At 41.5% G+C, this 19715-nt stretch overlaps 1 protein-coding gene across 2 annotated transcripts in view; it reads right to left on the reverse strand.

Moving 5' to 3' along the window:
• Window positions 1-783: 783 nt before the first annotated feature.
• Hspe1 (heat shock protein family E (Hsp10) member 1) overlaps window positions 784-19715 on the reverse strand; it is a 63597-nt gene continuing 44665 nt past the window's right edge. For both annotated transcript variants that reach the window (XM_045147680.1, XM_004653607.3), the window contains 5 exons: window positions 16856-16898; window positions 16572-16658; window positions 8341-8420; window positions 2947-3058; window positions 784-2827 (listed from right to left, as the gene is read on the reverse strand). In XM_045147680.1, coding sequence (XP_045003615.1) covers window positions 2696-2827; window positions 2947-3058; window positions 8341-8420; window positions 16572-16658; window positions 16856-16898 — 454 coding nt within the window. In that variant the 3' untranslated portion in view covers window positions 784-2695. The remainder of the gene's footprint in view (window positions 2828-2946; window positions 3059-8340; window positions 8421-16571; window positions 16659-16855; window positions 16899-19715) is intronic.

Raw genomic sequence — 19715 nt, forward strand, 5'->3', positions numbered from 1 at the left:
GAAACCTAATTTTAACCTCTGGATCTACACAGGGGAAGTAAAACAGTGAACCTCACTTCCCACTCACAGGGTACTGTGAATCTTCCACTTCTCCCATGCACAATGACAGTGTAAGATCAATGTCTGCCAGGCTCAGGCTCAAAATTCTATTTTCTTGTTTTTAATGTTTTGTTTTTTTCTGACAAAGGAGCATGTAGCTTAATCTGACCTTGGACTCAGTACGTGGTCGAGGATGAACTCAGAGTCTTGATCCTCCTGTCTCCGCTTCCAAAATGCTGAATATTCCAGGCAAAACCACGACATCAGGCTATTTGCTTTGTTTTGTTTTTCGTGGTAGGGTCTCACTCTAGCCTAGGCTGACCTGGAATTCACTAGGTAGTTTCAGGGTGGCCTTGAACTCACAGCAATCCTCCTATCTTTGCCTCCTGAGTGCTGGGATTAAAGGTGTGCCTCACTATGACGGGCCAGCTTGGCTATTTTTATTTTTAATATTACTTATGTACCTACGCCTTTTCAAATCTGTAAATAAATAGGCTGGGCATGGTGGCACACACCTTTAATTCCAGCACCTCGGAGGCAGAGGTAAAATGGATTGCAGTGAGGTCGAGCCCAACATGGACTCACAGAGGGCTACAGTGATACCCTACCTTGAAAAAAACAAAACAAAAAAAGTCTAGGAACTATTCCATTGAGGTTATACCTAGCAAAATGAATCATCTTCATAGTGCAATGACATTAGTGAGATGTCAAGATGAAAACAAAAGCAAGACCACAAACTGATGCTTTCTTTTGGAGATTTTTTTTTTATGATCAATTCCAAGCACACAATACAGGGAAGATGGAATGAGTAAGAAAAAAAAAGCATACTTTATATCCCTGTTAACACTAAGCCATATATCCACAATGTGTTTCAAAATACTTAGCCAGATCACCAATCCAAGTCACTACCTTAGCTCAAATATTCACGAACAGTCAAGTGACAGAAATCCACTTGAAAGAACACCTAGAGAGAACTGTATAGGCTGTATATACTTAAAACTTAGTCTCCCAATATTCAGCAAATTTGCTTAAAAAGTACTATGCCCATTAGTTTATGGTGCCATTAATATAAATGCATGATTTCAAGCAATATTCCATTCACTGTGAACATAAAACTTCCCACATGACAAGTTATGGGTTGTGGTACAGTAATGACTGAACTTCTGGAGTAGTATTGTTCAAGTCAAAACAACAGGCAGCCTTGGAAAGGCATCAACTATACACACACTCTCTCTGTACACTACTACTTCTCACACTGTTCTGTACAAACTTGTCTCATAATATAACACATAGTATTTCCTCAAATTTGAAAAGTAATCAAAATAAATGTGTTTGCAACTTCATTTGAAAATAACTCTTCTAAATGAAAAAGAAGCTCCTCATGTTTGTTAAATCTGGCTAAGAGGTGGTTTTACATGTTTACTAAACTACATGGACAATTCTGTTAACCTTTAAAGCCTCAATACAAGTTTGTCATCAAGACCCATTATGAAAAACCTCACCCAACAGATTATAAATCTGCACATAAGTTCTTAAGACACTGAATTATAAAAATCCAGAAGCATGAGTATTCATCAACACCACTGGGACAAGTAAGTTACTGCAAATAATCTAACGTGCATGTAAATCAAACAGAAACTTTTGGAAAGGGAGCATAAAATAATTACACTATTTTTTATGTCTAGTTAGTGCTGTGTAGATTAGATGAAAAGATTGAGGAACAATCAAACTATATTAAAGACCATTTTCTAAGTAGTGTGAACAATTTCCCAACACAAAGATAAGCAAGAGCCTATGCCAATAGTTTTCCTGTAGTGTAATGTAGCTGTTAGTATGAGGTATAATCTGTAAGCAATTAATATAAATATAAATAAGGGTTACTGCACTATATCATACTTTGTGACTAAACCTCTCAGGTAGCGTAGTTTGGGGAGAGGATTAGAAGCAATGAGAAGAGGGGCAGAGCAGGTTTCTAGTAGGAACATCACGTAGGTGCCCTGTCATTATTACCATGTGTTTAATAACCAGTGTTACAAAAAGGTAAATCCTATCCAAATATGCTGGCCCAGAATATACTTTATGTAGTAGCATAGTAAGATTATTTAAGTATTACTAATGCCTCACTGCATGTATATGTGGAGATATACAATCAGTTATGCATATCAAAAAATTACAAACAAAATCTTAAAACACTTTTATCTCATTTTGGAAAAGTCAACAGTACAGGTGGAACTATATACTACAGAATTTTCTAAAATATCAAAACTCTGGGGTGAAACCAAAGAAAAGATTACTGTCTCTTTAGTAGATGCTTTTGTGAAACCTCAAGCCCACTCTTTCATAGATTTATCTGAAGAGGATTGTGATCCAATGATTGTTTAGCAGCAATTTTACCAAACTGTAAATTCTTTTATTAACAGGCATTATAAACAGGTAACACTAATCTTATTTAAAAACCATGAAGTGCCACACCAGTGATATACAGCTCATGAATAACTTAAAACGTATTTCCCATTTTGAAAGGCAACACACAGCATACAAAAACCTATACCAAACAAAAAAGCTATAATATGGATACATGATTGATGTGTCTAAATGATATATACAGTACATGATGTTAATTATGTAATCAGTACATTTTTCTAGATGATTCCTTTCATGCTTCACTCTCCCCAGAAACTGAATTCTGAACTTCCTCTTCTAAAATTGGTACAATCAGGTTATCCTTGGACATCAAATTATATTTCATCACAAATTTAGTAAACCGATGACATAAAAATGTTTCATTCTGTGGAAAGGAAAAAAATGTATCTTATTAGCCAAAATCAAAAACGTTGACATAGTATTAACGTATGTTACCGTCATTCTGGCAAGAATGCTTTAGGATAATTACCAAAATATACTTACTTCATACTCGTCAAATATCTGCCGGTGATGAAAATAAGCATGTGAGAATATTCTGTAAATCCTACGGCATACAGATCCTAGTTTGGCTACAGATGATTCTTTTATGCTAACCCTAAAAACAGAAAGGTAATCAGACATTCATCAGACTGGACAAAATGTGAGGAACAATACAATCTTCTCAATTCACAAGTGTGGAAAATGACAAAGAGGAAATAAGTGACTTGTTCAAGACCACAGTACTAATTAATTAGTTGATTTTTCTTTCAAGGTAGGGTCTCACTCTAGCCTAGGATGACCTGGAATTCACTCTGTAGCCCCAGGCTGACCTTGAACTTATAGCAATCCCCCTACCTCAGCCTCCTGAGTGCTGGGTCATCTGTCACCATATTCAGCTGCTAGTGTTCTTTCTACTTAACCATAATGTCTAAGTTAAATGCAGTATTATGCTTCTGAAACTTTGTTAAAGCACAATGCAGTTAAAGGGAATCCCTGAGGGCTGGAGAAATAGTTCACCAGTTAAAGGGCACTTGCGTACAAAAGCCTAACATCCTGGGCTCAATTTCCCAATATCCAAATAACCAGATGCACAAAATGGCACACGTGTCTGGAGTTCATTTGCAGTGGCAGGAGTCCCTGGCATACCCAGACTCACTGTTTCTCCCTATGTCTCTCTCTCTCCTTCTCTCTCTTAAATAAATAAATAAAATAATTTTCAAAAATGAGTCCTTTGGGCTGGAGAGATGACTTAGCAGTTAAGGCACTTGCCTGCAAAGCATAGGACCCAGGTTCAACTCTCCAGGACCCCTGTAAACCAGATGTACAAAGTGGCCCATGTGTCTGGAGTTCATTTGCAATAGCTAGAGGCACACTCATTCTCTCTCTCTCTCTCTCTCTCTCTCTTAAATATGAGCTTTTAGCAGCTAATCATATTTAAGGGGGGGGGGAAGAATCTCCAAATCCATTTACTTTGTACCACGTATCAAATATCTTTTTTTTTTAATTTATTTTTACTTATTAGAGACATGGAGAGAGAGAATGGACACACCAGGGCCTCTAGCCATTGCAAACGAATTCCAGATGCAGGCACCACTATGTGCATCTGGCTTACATGGGACCTGGAGAATCAAACTTGGGTCCTTAGGCTTCACAGGCATGTGCTTTAACCGCTAAGCCATCTCTCCAGCCCTCAAGTATCTTTTCTGTGTGTGTTTTGTTCTTCTGCAAGGTAGGGTCCTACTCTAGTCGCAGCTGATCTGGAATTTACTCTGTAGTCCTAGTCTGGCCTTGAATTCATAGCAATCCTATCTCCCTACAAAGTGCTGGGATTAAAAGAAAAGCCTATGCCAGAATACCTGGCCCAAATATCAATATTTTTTTTAGGATTTTATTTTTACTTATTTACTTATTAGAGACCGAGAGGAGAGACAGCATGAGAATGGGTGCTCCAGGGCCTCTAGCCACTGCAAACTAACTCCAGATGCATGTGCCACCTTGTGCATCCGGTTTACATGGGACCTGGAAATTGGAACCTGAGTTCCTCAGCTTCGCAGGCAAGCACCTTAACCACTAAGCCATCTCTCCAGCCCCTCAAATACCTTAGTAAAAGAAAAGACCAGTCACAAGCCAGATGTGGTGGTACACACCTATAATCTCAGAGGCTGAGGCAGGATTGTAAAAAAGCTCAAGGCCAGGCTGGGCTACACTTAGTAAGACCTTGCTTTAAAAAGGCATGTTCAAAAAACAATAAAATAAAATAAATAAAAAGGCATGTTCAAACCGGGAGTGGTGACGCACACCTTTAATCCCAGCACATGGGAGGCAAAGAGAGAAGGAGCGCTGTAAGTTTAAGGCCACCCTGAGACTACATAGTGAAATTCAGGTCGGCCTGAGCCTGAGTAAAACCCTATCTCAAAAAAAAAAAAAAAAAAGGCATGTTCAAGGAGGTGCATGCATCTGGAGTTTGTCTGCAGCAGCTGGAGGCCCTGGCATGAGATAGATAGATAGATAGATAGATAGATAGATAGATAGATAGATAGATAGATAGATAGGAAGGAAGGAAGGAAGGAAGGAAGGAAGGAAGGAAGGAAGGAAGGAAGGAAGGAAGGAAGGAAGGAAGGAAGGAAGGGGCATGTTAGGCCAGGCATGGTGGCACACACCTTTAATCCCAGCATTTGGGAGGCAGAAGTAGGATCACTGTGAGTTTGAGGCCACCCTGAAACTACATATTGAATTCCTGGCCAGCTCTGACCAGAGCAAGACACTATCTCGAAACCGCGCCCCCCCAAAAAAAAACAAAAAACCCGTATATAAAGGCATGTTGGGGACTGAAGAGATGGCTTATGGCTTAATGGTTAAGGCACTTGCCTGTGAAGCCTAAGGACTCATGTTCCACTCTCCAGGTCCCACGTAAGCCAGACACACAGTGATGCAACACAGTGGCACACACATCTGCAGTTCGACTACAGTGGCTGGAGGCCCTAGCATGCTAATTCTTTCTCCTTCTCTCTTTCTTGCATTAAAAAAAGGCAGTCTAGCTGGGCATGGTGGCCTTTAATCCCAGCACTCAGGAGGCAGAGGCAGGGGGACCACCATGAGTTCAAGGCCACCCTGAGAATACAGAGTGAATTCCAGGTCAGCCTGGGCTTGAATGAGAACCTGCCTCGACACAACAAAAAAATTTAAAAAATACAAAGGCAGTCTACTGGGCCTGCCTCAAAAAATGAGGGTGGATGTTGGGAGCTGAGGAGATGGCTCAGAGGTTAAAGGTACTTACTTGCAAAGCCTGACATCCTCAATTCCCCAGTGCTCATGTAAAGCCAGATTTACAAGACAGCACATGCATCTGGTATTTGTTTATAGTGGCAAGAAGCCCTGGTGTTCATGTGCTCTATGTCTCTCTGCCTGTCTCTCTCTCTAACCCCTTCCTTTCTCTTCTTTCTCTCTCTGCTTAAAAATAAATAAATATAGCCGGGCGTGGTGGCGCACGCCTTTAATCCCAGCACTCGGGAGGCAGAGGTAGGAGGATTGCCATAAGTTCGAGGCCACCCTGAGACTCCACAGTGAATTCCAGGTCAGCATGGGCTAGAGTGAGACCCTACCTCGAAAAACCAAAAAAAAAAAAATATATATATATATATATATATTTTAAAAAAGGCATGTTGGAGCTGGAGAGGTGACTCAGCAGTTAAAAGGCTAATAGCCTGGGATTAAGTCCCCAGCACCCACATAAAGCCAGATGCAAAGTAGTGCATGCTTCTGGAGTTTGTTTGCAGTTTCAACAGGCCCTTGTGTACCTATTCTCTCTCTCTCTCTCCTTGCAAATACATAAGAATATTAAAAAAAAAAAAAAAAAGGCATGTTGGTCGGGCTGGAGAGATAGCTTAGTAGTTAAGTAGCAAAGCCAAAGGCCTCAGTACCCACATAAAGCCAGAAGCGTTACGTGGCACATAAAACTAGAGTTATTTTGCAGAAGCTAGAGACCCTGGTGTGCCCATTCTCTCTGCTTGCAAATAAATTAAATAAATTAAAAAAGAAAAATCTATAGGCAAGAATAAGGAGCCAGACATGGTGGTGCACACTTTAATCCCAGCACTCATGAGCAGAGGTAGGAGGATCACTGTGAGTTTGAGGCAGCCCAGAACTATGGAGTACCAAGTCAGCCTGGGCTACAGTGAGACCCTACCTCAAAAATACAAAAATTGAGCTGGGCATGGTGGCGCACACCTTTAATCCCAGCACTGGGGAGGCACAGATAGGAGAATCACCATGAGTTCAAGGCCATCCTGAGACTACAGAGTTAATTCCAGGTCAGCCTGGACCAGAGTGAGACCCTACCTCAAAAACCAAAATATATATATATATAATACACACACACACACACACACACACAAATGGTTCGGGCTGGAGAGATGACTCAGTGGTTAAAGCACTTGCAAAGTCTGATGGCCCGGGTTTGGTTCCCTAGTACCTACACAAAGCCAGATGCACAGGATGGAGCATGTGTTTGGAGTTTGTTTGCAGTGGCAGGGGGCTCTGGCCCATACTCAATCTCTTTCTGTGCTAATAAATAAATATTTTTAAAAGTTAAAAAGAGGCTGGAGAAATGGGTCAGCAGTTAAGGTGCTTGCCTGGGAAGCCTAAGGACCCAGGTTCCATTCACCAGTACCCACATAAGTCAAATGTACAAGGTGGCACATGTGTCTGGAGTTCGTTTGCAATGGCTAGAGGCCCTGGTATGTCCATTTTCTCTCTCTCTGCCTCTTTCTTTCTCTCAAACAATAATAAAAAAATAAAATAAAAAGTTTAAAAGAATAAAAAAATTCTTCAAAAACAAGCAGTCCAACTTCAGAAAGTATTCTTTTGGGCCTGGGGAAATGGCTAAGTAGTTAAAGGTATGTGCTCGCAAAGCTGCTGGACTGGGTTGAATTCTCCAGTACCCATGTATAGCCAGGTGCACAGAGTGTTGCATGTAGCTGAAGTTTGCCTGCAGTGGCAAGAAGCCCTGGCACATCCATACTCACTCACTCATTCCCTCTTTCTCTGCTTACAAACAGAAGTATTTAAAAAAGAAAGAAAGAGATAGAGAGAAAGGCAGGCAGGCAGGCTGGAGAGATGGCTTAGCGGTTAAGGTACCTGAATGCAAAGCCAAAGAACCCAGGTTCGAGTCCCTAGGACCCATATAAGCCAGATGCACAAGGTGGCACATGTGTCTGGAGCTCATTTTCAGTGGCTAGAGGCCCTGGCATACCCATTCTTTTGTCTCTCTATCTTCCTCTTTCTCTTTCTCAAATAAATAAAATATTTAAAAAATAAAAAAGGGCCAGGCATAGTAGCATTTAATCCCAGTACTTAAGAGTCAGAGGTAGGAGGATCACTGAGAGTTTGAGGCCACCCTGAGACTAGAGTGAATTCCAGGTCAGCCTGACTACAGTGAAACCCTATCTCAGAAAGGGGGGGAGGTAGCTGGGCATGGCGGCTCACGCCTTTAATCCCAGCACTAGGGAGGTAGAGGAAGGAGGGTCTCTGTGAGTTAGAAACCAGCCTATGAGTACATACTGAATTCCAAGTTAGGCCTGGGCTAGAGTGACCCCTACCTCAGAGGAAAAAAAAAAAGGAAAGCGCTCTTTAGGCAGCATTGTATAAGGGAGCCGAGTCCAGGAAAGCCAGGGGAAAAACAGCAAAGACTAGCACTAACTGGACTGGTCTCAGCTCTAGGAGCCAAGTTCTGCTGTTTAAGCACAACTCTAATTTCAAAATTTAAATAAAATGAATAAGGCAAGTATATCACAGTTAGAGAAAATAAAAGATAACCAAAAACCCAATTTTAGTTTTAAAACATCAATCTTTTAAATGAACTCCACAAAGTTTAACACCATGTTTAAAAGTTCTGTTTACCTGCTAGGAAAATATTTATTGCTATTCAGAAGGCATGCAGCACCATCAAGAGTATGTCTTGTATAGTCTATAGCAGGACACTAGAAAAGAAAATTTTTAAATACATTAGCAAAAAGCTCAATTTCTTACAGTAGGTACATTTATCTGCTTTTCTTGCCACTGTGACCAGACACCTGACAGAAGAAACCCAAGGGAGGAAATTTCTTTTAGCTCACAGCAGTTTCAGTCCACCACAATGGGAGGAACCGGCAGAGAAGGTGCTCAATTCATCATAGTGATATATGTCCTCCAAAGACACAATCACAGTGGCCTGCTTCTTGTACCCAAGCCTGTCCTTTCCATAGCTCTACCAGCTCATGTAAGATTCAAATTTGAATCCACTTGTGAGCAGACTAAAGTCCTTGGGATTTAAAAATCTGAAAATGCCTGTCGTAGTTTGAAGAGATGGCCCCAATATATTCAGTGTTTTACTACAGTTTGTAACTTAGGTCTGCAGCCACTAGGCTGGAGTAGGTGTCACTGGGCTGGATCCAGCCCTTATGTGTGGTGGTAGATTTGAAATTTCGATCTAAATATCTGCAAAGTGTGCCTAGATGGAGTTCCTGAAGTGTGCTGTGTGGCTTTTGGTTTTTGGCTTGTACTTCCCTGTTTGCTTGGAACTGTGAAGGCAGGCCAGCTTCTTCTACCACTACGGAATTTCCCCTGGATCTGTAAGCTTCCATAAATATCCCTTCCTCCATGCCTGGTCTGGAAATTCATTTCAGCGAACCTGAAGCTATCTGTTACAAATCTCCTATACACTTCTTTTTTTGTTAATTTGTTTTGTTTTTTCAAGGCAGGGTCTCATTCTAGCCCAGGCTGACCTGGAATTCACTATGCAGTTTCACGGAGGCCTTGAACTCTTGATGATCCTCCTACCCCTGGTCCGTCCCGTCCCCCCTACCCCTGTGCTGGGATTAAAGGCCTGTGCCACCACGCCCGGCTGTTGTTTTGTTTTGACTGTAGAATCTCATTCTAACCCAAACTGATCTGGCACTAACTCTTTAGCCCCAGGATGGCCTTGAACTTACAGTTATCCTCCTGCCTCTGCCCCCCAGTGGGACTAAAGGCCTAGAGTACTTTTAAATGCTAAGATTAAAGCTAGCATTTACACATTCAAATAAGTACTAAGAGAGTGCTTGCAATAGTGTTAATGACAAATACAGGATTATCTAAACAAAAAAGAATTTTTTAAAATTTTTATTTATTTATTTGAGAGAGAGAAAAGGAGACAGACAATGGGCACACCAGACCAGGGCCTCCAGCCACTGCAAACGGAACTCTAGATGCATGTGCCCCTACTGCATCTGGTTTATGTAGATCCTGGAGAGTCAAACCGGTATCCTTTGGCTTTGCAGGTAAACGCCTTAACCACTAAGCCATCTCTCCAGCCCCAAGAATTTTTTTTTTAACTATAGGAAATTTCTATTGAATGGATTCATTGTCTAAAATAATACCAATGGGTTACAGAGATGGCTCAACAGTTACAAATTCTTTCTTTTGTTTGTTTGTTTTTTTGTTTTTTTGAGGTAGGGTCTCACTCTAGTCCAGGCTGACCTGGAATTAACTATGTAGTCTCAGGGTGGCCTTGAACTCACAGTGATCCTCCTACCTCTGCCTCCCAAGTGCTGGGATTAAAGGCATGCGCCACCACGCCCGGCTCCAGTTACAAGTTCTTGCTTGCAACGCTTGCCAGCCCAGGCTCAACTCCCCAGTACCGATGTACAGCCAGATGAACAAAGGAGCATATATGTCTGAAGTTCATATGAAGTGCCAAGAGGCCCTGACATGCCCATATTCACCCACTCTCTCTCAAATAAATACAGTAAGTAAATAAAAGATTTTTTTAAAAATCAAACAGCTTAAACTGGGAGTGGTGGCAAATGCCTTTAATCGCAGCACTCGGGAGGCAGAGGTAGGAGGATCACCAAGAGTTCAGGGTCACTCTGAGACTACACAGTGAATTCCAGGTCAGCCAGGGCTAAAGTGAGAGCCTACCTCAAAAAAAAAAAAAAAAACCCTAAGTAAAATTAAATAAATAAATAGACAATACCAAGAATAAAACACTTCATTAAAAAAAAAGAAATAAATTCAAGATACTTATGTTTTTGCAGATACTGATGATCTGCTCCAAAACAAATATTGCAAGTCATTGTTTCTCATATTGGTCATTTGATTATATAGACATATGCAAGTCATACATTAACTTTAAAAAAATTTTCTAGTAAGCACATTGACAGGATAAAAGAAAAAAAGAGAACCCAATTTAGAAAAAAAAATTTTACTTGTTATTTGAAGAAGAGAGAGAGGGAAAGAGGCAGATAGACAAAGAGAAGGAAAGGGCATGCCAGGGCCTCTAGCCATTGCAGACAAACCCCAAACACATGCACTACCTTGTATATCTATCTGGTTTATGTTGGTCCTGGAGAACCCAATTTTAATATTTTCAGTTTTCTTCTTTGAGACAGGATCGCAGAATAAAGTCCTAGCTGGTTTTAAAGTTGAAGCCCTCCTAAGTATTGGAATTACAGATGTGTTTCACCATGCCCTTGCCCTAATAATGCATTTTATTTTACCAATATATCAAAAAAACTTATTATTGAATCACTGAGTTTGAGGGCAGCCTGGACTAGAGTAAGACCCTGTTTCAAAAAACAAAAACAAGCCAAGTGTAATGATGCAGGAACATAAGTTATGTCCCTGGAGTCAGTGGAGGGTGGATTTGGGAGGGGGAAAATGAGGGTGATGGGAGGAGATTATGGTTTATTACCTGTCATATAGAAGTTGTCAATAAAAAATTTTTTTTTAAAAAAAAGGAGGTCAGGCTGGGCATGGTAGCACATGCCTTTAATCCCAGCACTCAGGAGGCAGAGGAAGGAAGATCGCCATGAGTTCAAGGCCACTCTGAAACTACATAGTGAATTCCAGATCAGCCTGGGCCAAAGCAAGACCCTACCTAGAAAAACCAAAAATAATAAAAGTCAGGCATAGTGGCACATGCCTTTAAATCCTAGCACTCAGGAGGTGGAGGTAGGAGGATTGCCAGGCGTTCAAGGCCAGCCTGGAACTACAGAGTGAATTCCAGGTTAGCGTGAGATAAAGTAAGTAAGACACTACCTCAAAAAATTAAAAAAATAAAAAATAAAGCCGGGCACGGTGTCACACACCTTTAATTCTAGCATTTGAGGGGCAGAGGTAGGAGGATCACCGCAAGCTCAAGACCACCCTGAGATTATGTAGTTAATTCCAGGTCAGCCTGGGCTAGAATGAAACCTTACCTTGAAAACAAACAAACAAACAAAAGACCAAAAAGAAAAATAACAAGGTCAGGCGTGAGGTGTGATGGTGCACACCTTTTAATCCCAGCATTCAGGAGGTAGAGGTAGGAGGATCACTGTGAGTTTGAGGCCACCCTCAGACACTGCATAGTGAATTCCAGGTCAGCCTGGAAACTCTACCTCAAAACAATAAAATGAAACACACACACACACACACACCAAAAAAAAAAAAACCTAAAAAAATATTATTGTTGGGCAGAAGAGATGGTTTAATGGTTAAGGCACTTGCCTGCAAAGACAAAGAACCTAGGTTCAAATCCCCAGGACTCACATAAGCAAGATGCACAAGGTGGCTTAAGTGGCTGGCTGGAATTCATTTGCAACAGCTGGAGGCCCTGGTATGCCCATTATATCTGTCTCTCTCTCAAAGTTTAAAAAAAAATTAAACTTTAAAAAAAATTAGCACTCGGTAGATAGAGGTAGGAGAATTGCTGTGAGTTCGAGGCCACCCTGAGACTACGTAGTGAATTCCAGGTCAGCCTGGACTAGAGTGAAACCCTACCTTGAAAAACCAAAAACAAACAAAAAAGAAAGTGTATACACACACACACACACACCATATATATATATATGAGCCAGATGTCGTGGCTCACATCTTTTTTTTTTTTTTGGTTTTTCGAGGTAGGGTCTCACTCTGGCTCAGGCTGACCTGAAATTCACTATGTAGTCTCAGGGTGGCCTCGAACTCTCGGAGATCCTCCTACCTCTGCCTCCCGAGGCGTGCGCCACCACGCCCGGCTCCCTTTTTGTTTTTTTGAGGTAGGGTCTCACTCTAGCCCAGGCTGACCTGGAATTCACTATGTAGTCTCAAGGTGGCCTTCAACTCATGGCAATCCTACTTCTGCCTCCCAAGTACTGGGATTAAAGGCATGCACCACCACGCCCAGTTTTTAGTTAATTTTAGCTATCCTTTTTTTTTTTAAATAAAATGTAATTATTTGAGAGCAACAGACAGAGAAATAGGTAGAGAGAGAGAATGGGCTCTCCAGGGCTTCCAGCCACTGCAAACAAACTCCAGGTGCATGTACCTCCTTGTGCATCTGGTTAACGTGGGTCCTGGGGAATTGAGCCTTGAACCGGGGTCCTTAGGCTTCACAAGCAAGTACTTAACCACTAAGACATCCCTCCAGCCCAATTTTAGTTATTCCTTAACACTGGGCAACCACATCTACTAAGTTCCAGGTTTCTATTGTGGTTTGGATATGGAAAGACTCCACAAAGGCTCATGTGCTGAAAGGCTTAGTCCTCAACTGGTGATGCTTTAGGGAGGTGGCTAGATGGAGGCACATCCTTGAAGGGGACAGTGGGACCCTGACTCCTTTCTCCTTGATCCTGGATGCCAGATTGTATGCTGTCTGCCTTACCACATGTTTCCTTCTATGAGGCTGGATCTCACCTTATTAGGTCCACAATGATGGAGCCAAATGAGCATGGCTGGAAACCTCTGACACAGTGAGGCCAGAAGTAGAAAGCTGGTACAGCTTTCACGATCCCCTAAAACAAGCCTTGAATGAACCAGCAGACAACCCTTCCCTCTTCTCATTTCTAAGCAGCAGTTAATCTTTCTGTTTCATATGATTTCCTTTTCTGTTTTACTCTTTTTGTGTTTTGTTTTTTAACATTTTACTGGTTTTTATTTTGCATTTTTTCCCACTTGGGTTTTTGTTTTGTTTTTCAAGGTATGGTCTCACTCTAACTCAGGCTGACCTGGAATTCACTATGAAGTCTCAGGGTGGCCTCAAACTCACTGTGATCCTCCTACTTCTGCCTCCCAAAACCTGGGATTAAAGGTGTACACCACCACACCCAGCTTCCCCTTGGTTTTTTGAGGTAGGGTCTCACTCTATCATTTTGGTTTTTTGAGACAAGGTCTTGCTAGCGACGCCTGGGTCACCTGAAACTACTTATGTAGACCAGGATGGCTTCAACTTGCAGCAATCCTCCTGCCTGGCCTCCCAAGTGCTGGATGTACAAGCATATGCCACTTCACACACCTCTTCCTATTCTAGATACATCATAAAAATTACATTACAGGAGACAGAGACAGGGGAAATACTGTGAATTCAAAGCCAGCCTGCACTGCACACTATAACTTTATGTCAAAGCAAAATTAAATAAAAATAAATCATCTAAATTAAAAAGAAAAAAGCCAATGTGGCATTTTGTATTCTTTCCTTCACATAGGTTTTCTTTTTGTTTGTTTGCTTTATTTTGAGGTAAGGTCTCACTCTAGCATAGGCTGGCCTGGAATTCACTAAGTAGTTTCAGGGTGGCCTTGAACTCAGTGATCCTCCGAAATGCTGGGATTAAAGGCGTGCACCACCACGTTCGGCTCACACAGATTTTCTCATTTATTACTTTTGTATTTTTCAGTGTGTGTGTGTGTGTGTGTGTTTGATCTCTATCTAGCCCAGGCTGCCCTTGAACTCATAGTGATCCTCCTGTCTAGTCTCCTAAGTGCTGGTATTATAAGTGTGAGCACCAAGTCCAGCTATCACATAGGTTATAAAAGCTCATCCATAGTATAGCACCAATCAGAACTTCAATCCTTTTGTTAACTCAAACACTTTTAAGAAAGCCAGGAGTGGTGGCACGTACTTTTAATCCTAGTACTTAGGAGGCACAGGTAAGAGGATTGCTGTGGTAGTTTGATTCAGATGTCCCCCATAAACTTAGGTGTTCTGAATGCTAGGTTCCCAGCTGATGGAGAATTGGGAATTAACTTCTCCTGGAGGGAGTATATTGTTGGGGGTAGGCTTATGGGTGTTATTGCCAGTTTCCCCAGGCCAGTGTTTGGCATACTCTCCTGTTGCTGTTGTGTACCTTATGTTGGCCAGGGGATGATGTCCACCCTCTCTGCTCATGCCATCCATTTTCCCTGCCATCATGGAGCCTCCCCTCTAGCCTGTAAGACAAAATAAACCCTTTTCCCCACAAGCTGCTTTTGGATGATTTCTACCAGCAATGCGAACCGGAGTGCAACAACTGCCAAGAGTTCAAGGCCAGTTTGGGATTACAGTGAGTTCTAGTTCAGCCTGGCCTACAGCAAGATCCTGCCTCTAAATGCCAACCACCCCCACCAAAAAAAAAAAAAAAAAAGCTTTCAGCCTACAATGTTTTCAATATATACAAAATGCTGTGTTTTTTATCCCTCTTTTGACGTTATTCCTTTCTGTGGTAGACTCCACTGCATGGGTAACACATTCTGCTTCTCCATTCATCAGGAGGTGAGTGTTGGTTGTTTCCATTTTTCAGCTATCATAATGCAACTGTGAATACTCACATACCAAGTCTTTGTGAAGACATCTCTTCATTTTTTGGGTATATAACCGTGAATGTAACTAGTATGTACACTCTACACATGTTGAAGAGCCATCACACTGTTTTCTCAATGCCTTCAGCATCTGACAAAGCAGCATTGGAGGTTTCTACTTGTCCACTTCAAGGCTATGTGTTACTATATTTTCTTTGTATTTTGCCAACACAGTTGGTGTGATATATGGTGCTACTGTGAGTTTATTATTTATCTATATTTTTATTTATTTATTTGACAGAGAGAAAGAGAAAGTGTACCTGAACACCAAGGCCTCTTGCTATTGCACATGAATTCCAGATCCATGTGCCACTTTGTGCATATGGCTTTATGTGGGTACTACGGAATTGAGTCCAGGCCACAGACTTTGTAAGCTCTAAGGTTGATCAGAAATTCATTCTGTATCTGAAACTCTCCATGATTCTCCTACCTCAGCCTCACAAATGCTGAGTTTACAGATATGAGCCAGTACACCCAACTTAAATAGTACAAATTTAAAAGACATGCACATGATAGGAAATTCAATGCATAGCTTAAACAGAATAGGTGTAAAAGATATTTGTTTGACAAGTAAATGTACACATATACTAGAAAGGAATTATTTATAAGAAAAAAAAATACAGTAATACCTGGCATAATGGGCCCAAGTCTTTAATCCTAACACTTGGAGAGTTTGGATAGAATTACTATGAGTTCAAGGCCAGCCGGAGCTACAGAGTTAGTTCCAAATCAGTCAATACTAGAGTGATTTTGCTTCAAAAAATGGGCTGGAGTACTTGCTTGCAAAGCCCAATGGCTGGGTTTGATTCCCTAGTACCCATGGAGAGCCTGGTGTGGCACATGTGTCTGGAGATCTTTTGCAGTGGCAAGGGGCCATGGCACACCCATACTCTTTCTCTATCTGCCTTTCTCTTTGTCACTCTCAAATAAACAAAGTATTTTTTTAAAAGTGGGCTGGGGGCTGCAGAGATGGCTTAGCGGTTAAAGTGCTTGCCTACAAAGCCAAAGAAGCCTGGATCAATTCCCCAAGACCCACATAAGACAACGTGGCGCATGCATCTGGAGTTCATTTGCAGCAGCTGGAGGTCCTGGAGCACCCATTCTCTCCCTCTTTCTCTCTCTCTCTCTCTGCCTCTTTCTCAAATAAATATAATTTTTTTAAAAATGGGCAGGGGCTGGAGAGATGGCTCAGTGGTTAAGGCACTTGCCTGGAAAACCTAATGACCCAGGTTCAATTTCCCAGTACCCACCAAGTAGCATATACATCTGGAGTTTGCAGTGGCTAGAGGCCCTGGTATGCCCATTATCTCTCTTTAAATAAAAAAATTAAATAAAACACAAAAGCAAGTTCTATCTAACTCAATTGCCAAATAAGGAGAAATTATGCTAATAATGCTAGGAAATCCTAAATCAGGCTCTGTTTCAGGTTCTATTCTTGCAACAAAATGAATCACAAATTAAAAACTCTAAAACCTTACCCACCAGTGTCTTGGGAGATTTAGACTACGATGATTCTAGTCATTAATTTCATTAATCCTCACCTCTTTTGGAGTTTTATGAGCTGCACAAAGAAAAATCCATTGTTCAGTTGCTGTCATTTGAGTACATGTATCTGGATGGCATTCACTCTGTTAAAAATAATTATATTACTTATTATACAAAATAATAATGAAAAGGTTTGTCATTTAGGTTATACTACATTCTATGTAAAGCTTAAGGAAATAATCTTAAAATATGATAAGCTTCTGTAAGTATATAGAATTATAAAAACAGACAACTATCAGAACTTTCAATTTATAGCTTTTAACATAAAGAAAATGATTACCTGAAGTTTCACAGCAAGTCCATTTAGTTCAAGGCAGAATTGCCTGAAAATGCAAAAATTATATTTATCTTCCAAGTTTGTTTTTATTTAAAGATGGAGGTCTCACTATGTTCCCAAGGATGATCTTGAACAAATGAACTCAATCAGTCCACCCACCTCAGACTCCCAGGTAGCTGGGACTACAGGCACATCTCACCAGCTGGCTCAAGTTACTTTCAGAATATTTACTTTCAAAGGAGAATCTTTGCCTGGAGAGATAACTCAATGGTTAAGTGTACCTCCTGTAATGAGGAACCAAGGGTGCTTAAAACCCCCAATGTTCAAATCTTCAGAATCCATGTAAACAGCTGGGCATGGCCCACACATGCCTGTAACATCAGTCCCACAAAAGGGAGTAGAGACCAGGGAATCAGTACACACACGTACACACACACACACGCACCAAAAAAAAAAAAAAAAAACAGCAATCTCTGGTATTAGTAAGAGACCCCAGCTCGAAATGGCTTAGCAGTTAAGGCACATTCCTATGAAGTTTAAGGAACTATGTTCAATTCCCCAGTACCCACGAAAGTCAGCTGTACAAAGTGGCACATGTGTTTGGAGTTCATTTACAGTAGAGCTAGAGGCCCTGGTGCACCCAATTCTCTTTCTCTCAAATAAATAAATTATATATATACATGTGTATATATGTGTGTAAATATATATATTTACACACACACACAAGACTGGGCAGAATAGCAATGGAATGGAACACCCATTCTTCTCTAGCCAACACAGATCAATGACCTCTGCCACAGTGCCACCCTGTCTACATAACCATCAATACACATATATATACAAGCAAAAAAGGGGGGGACTAGAATAAGAAATGAAAAGAAAGCCGGGTGTGGTGATGCACACTTTTAATCTTAGCACTTGGGAGATAGAGGTTTGAGGCCACCCTAAGACTACATAGTGAATTCCAAGTCAACCTGGGCTAGGGTAAGAGCATACCTTGGAGGAAAAAAAAGAAGGAAGAAACAGAATCTTGGACTAGGGAGCTGGCTCAAGTGTTAAAAGAGCTTGTATGCAAAGCTGGCTGGCCTAGGTTCAATTTATCCAGAGCAAAGCCAGACACAAAGTGACTCCAGTGACCTATGACAAGAGAAGGAACCAGAAAAATCTAAAGCTCAAGGGTCAGAGACACTATGACTACACACATTTCAAAGTTGTCCTCTGACCTCCACCCTGCCCCTCATGGTGCATGACCATTTATTTTATATTCTCTCTCTCTCTCATACGTATACACATAAATATACTTCTTTATTTTATTTGTTTCTTTACTGCTGTGCATGTGTGTAGTGTGATGTGGTTTGTGCACATGTACATGCCCTTTATTGTGGCCCATACACTTGGCCTCACCTGTGGTGGGCATACCTCACCTACGGTGGGCAGACTGGAACATGGAGTTTCCTGCTCCATCACCCTTCTACCTTGTCTTGTTTTCAACCACAGCCTCTTTTTACTTATTCCAGCACTTAAAGGGCTTCAACAGAGCTTGGGCCTCTGCTCCCCTGCAGAACAGGGGTTACAAGCCAGCACAGCCCCTCCCAGCTATTTACGTGTGATCTGGAGATCTGAACTCTGGCAGTCTCAGGTCTTCATGCTTGAGCCAAAGTGCACCTAACAGCAGAGCCATCTCTTCAGTCCAGTAAAAAACATATATACAAGCATACCTATATACATTTTATTAAGGTAAGGTGCTCACTCTAGTCCAGGCTGACCTGGACCTCACATTGTAGTTCCAGGCTGACCTTGAACTCATGGTGATCCTCCTACCTCTGCCTAGAAAAGGGCATGGGCCACCATGTTGGGCCCAAGAAAAGAAATATTTTAAAGAATCTCAAAGACATCCTTCTTTCCATTTTTTCTTTCTTTCTTTTTTTTTTGTTGTTGTTTGTTTTCTGAGGTAGGGTATTGCTCTAGTTCAGGCTGACCTGGAATTCACTATGTAGTCTCAGGGTGGCCTTGAACTCATGGCCATCATCCTACTTCTTCCTCCCAAAGTGCTGGGATTAAAGGCATGTGCCACCACGCCCAGCTTTTTTTTTTTTTTTTTTTTGGCCTTTTTCCTTTTTATTTATTTATTTATTTTTACTTGTTTGGTTTTTCGAGGTAGGGTCTCACTCTAGCCCAGGCTGACCTGGAATTCACTGTCATCTCAGGGTGGCCTTGAACTCTCGGGCGATACTCCTACCTCTGCCTCCCGAGTGCTGGGATTAAAGGCATGCACCACCACGCCTGGCTCCTCCTTTTTATTTATTTTTAATTTATTTAATTGAGGGAGAGACAAGGCAGAGAGACAAAGAGAAAGTGGGCACGGCAGGGCCCCCAACCATTGCAAACAACTCCAAATACATGTACAACCTTGTGCATCTGGCTTACATGGGTCCTTTGGCCTTGTAGGCAAGCACCTTAACCACTAAGCTATCCCTCTAGCCCTTTCTTTTTTTATTTTTTATTTATTGTTTGTTTTTTGAGGTAGGGTCTCACTCTAGCTCAGGCTGACCTGGAATTCACCATACAGTCTCAGGGTGGCCTCAAACTCTTAGTGATTCTCCTACCTCAGCCTCTCAAGTGCTGGGATTAAAGCTATGCACCATCATACCCAGTCCTTTCCTTTTCTTTCTTATTTTTTTGGGGGGGAGGGGTTCGAGGTAGGGCTTCACTAGGTCCAGGCTGACCTGGAATTAACTATGCAATTGCAGAGTGGCCTGGAGAAATGGCTTAGTAGTTAAGGTACTTGCCTGCAAAGCCAAAGGACCCAGGTTCGATTCTCCAGCCCACATAAGCCAGATGCACAAGGTGGCACATGTGTCTG

This window comes from Jaculus jaculus, chromosome 4, assembly GCF_020740685.1.
Source record: "Jaculus jaculus isolate mJacJac1 chromosome 4, mJacJac1.mat.Y.cur, whole genome shotgun sequence".
NCBI classification, from domain to species: Eukaryota; Metazoa; Chordata; class Mammalia; order Rodentia; family Dipodidae; genus Jaculus; species Jaculus jaculus.